The following is a 5,818-nucleotide window of genomic DNA, read 5'->3' as shown; positions in this document are numbered from 1 at the left end:
CCATGGAACCAAACCGGTTTGGCTTTTATTTATTTATTTATTTAATTTATTTTTAATAGATTTTTATTGATTTTTTACAGAGAGGGAGGGAGAGGGATAGAGTCAGCAACATCGATGAGAGAGAAACATTGATCAGCTGCCTCCTGTACACCCCCTACTGGGGATGTGCCCACAACCAAGGTACATGCCCTTGACCGGAATCAAACCTGGGACCCTTGAGTCCGCAGGCCTATGCTCTGTCCACTGAGCCAAACCAGTTAGGGCATCTTCATCTTCATTTTAAAGTTTTAACTTCTGCTTGCTTTACCCAATCTTATCATTAGACTTTTAGGGGATTTTGTATGCTTTTTTAATTTTAGTAAAAAAAAAAAAAAAAAAAAAAAAGAGCAAAATGATCCTGATTGTGTGGTTCAGTTGGTTGGAGCACTGAAAGGCTGCCAAAGGCTGCCAGTTCGTTTCTGGGATGGGGGAACAGGCCTAGGTTTTGGATTTGATCCCTGGTTGGGCGCACACAGGAGGCAACCTTCCCCTTTCTCTAAAATCAGTAAAAACATATCCTTGGGTGAAGATTTTTTAAAAGAGCAAAATGAAAGATGTTACTTGTTTCTTATGTCATTTGTAAACTTTCCAAATTTTGTACTGCTGTAAAATTTTCAAAAAGGCATGTGACCTTAGCATGGTCATTTCTTGTACTTTGTCTTGGAGATCATTTTGTTGTTGGCCACTTGAATTTCAGTACTTATACCTCAGGACTATTTATAAACTTTCCATCAGCAGCATCACGGGCAAGTGTTTTGAAAACTGCCATCTAGTGTCTTGTCTGCAAGATCAGGGTCATTGACTTGTCCAAGGTTTTATCATTCAATGGCCCTAAAGCCTTTGTGTACAAGTAATAATAGGGTCTTGCAACAAATTGTTCATAGTAATTCTGGGGCAAATGATCTAATGAATTGTTGAACTGAAAATGTCTTGCCGCCGAAACCAGTTTGGCTCAGTGGATAGAGCGTCGGCCTGCGGACTGAGAGGTCCCAGGTTCGATTCCGGTCAAGGGCATGTACCTGGGTTGCGGGCATATCCCCAGTGGGAGATGTGCAGGAGGCAGCTGATGGATGATTCTCTCTCATCGATGTTTCTAACTCTCTCTCTCTCTCTCCCTTCCTCTCTGTAAAAAATCAATAAGATATATATTTAAAAAAAAAAGAAAAAAAAGAAAAGAAAATGTCTTGCCAATGGCCCTAAAAATCACCTCAAAAATAACTTTTTTGGGGGCTTAGAGGAGTTATACTACTAGTTAAAAATCTATTTTGAATCAAGAGCAAGGTCGGGGGAGCAAAATATAACCTAGGATATAATTGTGATTCTCTGCTATTAATAGACTTGGATTAGAAATCAAAAACCCTAGATGCCAAATTTCAACTCTAATTTACTAACCGTAGGCAACACATCATTTCTAATTCCAGTTCTCTCCATCTGCACAAAAATAATTAGAACAAGGATAACTAGTTCATATGAAGAGTTCTCTAATCCATTTTATAAACGCAAAATGGACTGATGGTTCCTTGGATTGTACCTTTTAAGCAACTACTCATCTGTTTTCCAGGCTGCTCTTGACCTTGGGTTGGGGTTTACCCTTCAAGAAGCTTTCTCTGACTCAGACAGGGAAAGGGGCCTCTCCCTATGTCACACCCGCGCCCCACCCCCCCCCCGCTTCTCCCCACGTGACACAGCACTTATCCTGCTGTGCTTTGTCTGTAAGTGCAGATAACCTGTCTGATACATTTTAGCATTTAGTGTTCCCACCCCTCTCCAGACCGTAGAAGGCATTAGACACAGTTCACTGATCACAATTTATTATAATCTGCTGGCAGCACAGATATTAGTTACCAGAACTATGTCTTCATAGAAGTGGACAGTATGTAGCCATTCTATGGGGAACTGTGTGCACTTAATCATCACCATGATCTTTCAGTTTCTTGATGTTCTGCTTGTGCCGCTCAATTTCTTTCTGCAGACGCTCAATCTCCTTTTTGTGATGATTGATCTCTTCCTCATGGTGTTTCTTCAGGGCTGCCAGTTGTTCTTTAGTCCGCTCTCTACAAGTAAACAATGGCTCTGGGTTTAATCCTAATCCATCACCCCTAGGAGATCTTTAAGCATAACCTGCAATACCTAAGGCGAAGGAGTCCCAATCCCACGGGAGTCTGGCTGGTCATCCTCTTCTACCTCCTCAAGCCCCACTAGTGAAAGAATACTCCACCTTAACATGTACCCATCTTTAGGAAATGACCAAAATGATTCCATTTTTTCTGGTGCTAGTGCCTGAAATTACATCATTCATGAGCTACTCCCTTTACATTCCTCTTTAGAACAGAAAACTCCACAGAGGTGTGATGTATGTCCCAAGACATTATCAGAGGAATAACCAAGAGAACAGAATCCCTTTTTGGGGAAATGAGGAATAGACAAAGGGGTATAGTTAAAGGACAAATATTTGCAACCTATCCTGATTTACCTAGGGCTTTCTTGGCCTAGAGAAATGCATGGCCCACTGTAAAGGCCAAAAAGAAGTGGGGAAAGGGACCTATTGCATGGGCAGCACTTGGCAGTCCAGTTTAGAAACAATATAGCCCTGGCTGGGTGGCCCTGTTGGTTGGAATGTCGTCCTATACATCGAAAGGTTGCGGGACTGCTTCCTGGTCAGGGCACATATCTAGGTTGTGGGCTCGAACCTGTGTTGCAGTGTGTATGGGAGGCAACCAATCAATATTTTTCTCACTTTGATGTTTCTCTCTCTCTCTAAAAAACAAACAAAAAAACAATAAAAACATCTTCGGGTGAGGATAGAGAGAGAGAGAGAGAGAGAGAGAGAGAGAAAGAGAGAGAGAGAGCCTTCTACTAGCTGGTTTGGCTCAGTGGATAGAGTGTCAGCCTGCAGACTGAAGGGTCCCAGGTTTGGTTCTGGTCAAGGCCACATGCCAGGGTTTCCAGCTTGATCCCAAGTAGGGGGCATGCAGGAGGCAGCCGATCAATGATTCTCTCTCATCATAGATGTTTCTCTCTCTCTTCCTGTCTGAAATAAAAAAAAATATATTTAAAAATATATAGGAGCCCACTTAGGTGGTCTTTAAGGGCTGTACTTTGGATTTCTGGTATGGCAGGGGCCATGGTGATAATTCTTTTTTTTTTCCCTTTAAGAATAGTTTATTGATTTTTACAGAGAAAGAGGAAGGGAGAAGAGAGAAACATTCATGAAATGGAATCAGCAACCCTTCCGAGCATGGGTGAGGCTTAACCAACTGAGGCACAGCGGCCAGGGTCAAGGTGATAATTCTTAAGAGTGAGGAAGAGAAGGCAGAAGTGAAAAGATGGCCAAAGGAGAAGCAGAGATAAGTTCTATGCTATTCCTTACTGTGCAGAGAAGTCAGTAAAAGATAACTCAGGGTTGGTAAAAATGTAGAGGCCCAGGCCACTCCATACTCTTTTTTTTGTTAGTCCTCACCCGGGGATATTTTCCCATTGATTTTTAGGAAGAGTGGAAGAGAGAGAGAAAGAGAAACATCCATGTGTTGCCTCCTGCATGAACCGGACCAGGACCCTGGCGGGGAGGAACCTGCCCTTCCGGACCCGGTCTGCAAGCCAGTCGCTCTATCCACTAAGCCAAACCAGCTAGGGCCCACTCCATACTGTTTTTTAAAAATTTTTTAAAAAAAATTGATTTCAGAGAGGAAAAGAGATATGGAAACGTCAATGACAGAATCATTGATCGGCTGCCTCCTGCACAGCCCCCACTAGGGATAGAGCCCGTCACCTGAGCATGTGCCCTGACCCGAACGGTTACCTCCTGGTTTATAGGTGATGCCCAACCACTGAGCAACACCGGCGGGCCCCACTCCAGACTCTAAGAAAGTCATCCAGCTGGGCGGAGCCGGGCAAAAGCCTCCAGGAAATGAGGAAGGGAATTTCAAATCTGGAGCACTCAGCTCCTATATGACCCTCTCGCTCTGGCCAAGTTAGGCCTGTGGAGGTCGAGGAGTGGGTCTGAAGAGTCAGGGGATCCATCCTTCAGGGGCCAGCAAAGCTAAGGCGTGTGGAGGAGAAAACATCACAGAAGGATCCTGGGTGTTGGCGCAGGGAGCAAACTCGGAGGTTGGATCCAGACAATGCAAAGGCTCGGGGCGCTTCGCACGATCTGGGAAGAACTCCACGGGTGGGGATGGCAAACGATTCTGGAAGAATCGGGCCGTGGCTTGAGAGTAATGGAGAAGCGCAGGTGGAAATGGCTTGGACTGGGGGCCCTGGGACTACACAGCAGGGCACTAGGAGCAAGGGTGTCAGGGCTCCGGAACCAGGGGGCTCTGCGGGGGAGGGGGCGACCCGGCACCGGGGAGGGGCGGGGACGGCGACCGGCAGTGTCAGAAGGCCGGCGGGCTCTGCGAGTCCGAGGCTGGACTCCGCCCCGGGGCCTCACCGGAAGTATCGTTCCTCTTCAGCCTTCTCTCTTCTCGCGAAGCTCCCACCGGCTTCCCTGATGGCGCCCGAGTCGGTGCTGAAATTCGCTGACTGCGGAGAGAGACATGACATTGGGAAAGGTGTGGGGGGCGGGGGACGGCGTCCGCGCTCAGGGCGGGGGCAGCGGCCGCTGCCGCGGGCCTACCCGTCCGCAGCCGAAGCCTCCGGCTTGCATGGCCCGCACTCCCCACGCTCCGAGCCGCAGCCGCGCCGCCGTCGCCGGGACCGCCATGGTCGTCAGTGCCGCGCAGCTCCGGACGCAGACGGTGCGGGCTCCCGAGGCGCTAACGGCGCAGACGGCCGGCGACCAATCCTTTCCTCGGAGGGGCGGGATGAGCCCGGGAGCAGCGAATCATGGAAAGGAGAAGGCGGGGCGGGTGTGGTTCGCGGCGAATCCTGAGCAGGAGGCGGGCCTATTCGTAGCCAACCCCGAGCAAGGTCTCCTGGGCCAAACGATAGGAAAACAAGAATGGGAGGACGTTGGAGGCGAGTCCCCGGCGAGGGAGGGTCAGAAGCCATTATTAGATTGAAGCGAGGCGTCCACTCCCCACCCGACGATTCCAATCCCAAATTTATTATTGTTAAACACCCAAAGGAAACCTTCCCCTTCCTGGACCGCTAGGGTCAATCAGATACTAGACGAGCCTTGGCCGGTGGTTCAGTGGTTAGAGCGTAGGGCCCATGTACGCAAGGGTCACGTGTTCGATCCCCAGTCAAGGGAACAGGTACCTGGATTCAAGGTTGCACCCCCCGCCTTTGGGATGTTTCTCTCTCTCTCTCCCCCTCCCTTCCTCCCTCCCTTCTACTCTCACTCAAATCAATGGAAAAAATATCTTCTGGTGAGATTAACAACAATAGCAAAGATGCTATAAGAATAGTTAGATAAAAAAAGATTGGTAAGATGTTATAGGGATTGGAGTGGGGATATCTATGTCCAAGATAGCCCGACTTAGTTGGGTTGTGGGTAAAAATGTTATATATATATATACATATACATGTATATAGTCTCTTTTTTTCAAAAAATATATTTTATTGACTTTTTTTCTTAGAGGAAGGGAGAGGGATAGAGAGTTAGAAACATGGATGAGAGAGAAACGTCGATCAGCTGCCTCCTGCACACCCCCTACTGGGGATGTGCCCACAACCAAGGTACATGCCCTTGACCGGAATCGAACCTGGGACCCTTCAGTCTGCAGGACAACGCTCTATCCACTGAGCCAAACCAGTTAGGGCCATGTATATGGTCTCTTAAGAGGTATCAATGTTGTTTTGTTGCACTGACATTTCACTCTAAAGTCTCAGTTTAAAT

The 5,818-nt window shown here is 47.5% G+C and overlaps 1 protein-coding gene across 1 annotated transcript; it reads right to left on the bottom strand.

The window, feature by feature from the left end:
- Nucleotides 1-1,833: 1,833 nt before the first annotated feature.
- ATP5IF1 (ATP synthase inhibitory factor subunit 1) lies at nucleotides 1,834-4,817 on the bottom strand. Its single transcript, XM_036352050.1, has 3 exons — nucleotides 4,655-4,817; nucleotides 4,469-4,560; nucleotides 1,834-2,093 (listed from the first exon to the last, which is right to left on the bottom strand). Exons 1-3 carry the CDS (start codon nucleotides 4,739-4,741, stop codon nucleotides 1,946-1,948), a joined length of 327 nt encoding a protein of 108 aa, XP_036207943.1. The 5' UTR covers nucleotides 4,742-4,817; the 3' UTR covers nucleotides 1,834-1,945.
- Nucleotides 4,818-5,818: the final 1,001 nt, after the last annotated feature.

This window comes from Myotis myotis, unplaced genomic scaffold (assembly GCF_014108235.1).
Source record: "Myotis myotis isolate mMyoMyo1 unplaced genomic scaffold, mMyoMyo1.p scaffold_m19_p_2, whole genome shotgun sequence".
Taxonomy (NCBI): Eukaryota; Metazoa; Chordata; class Mammalia; order Chiroptera; family Vespertilionidae; genus Myotis; species Myotis myotis.
Note: the sequence above shows the minus strand (reverse complement) of the source record. Positions and strands in the feature narration are given on the sequence as shown.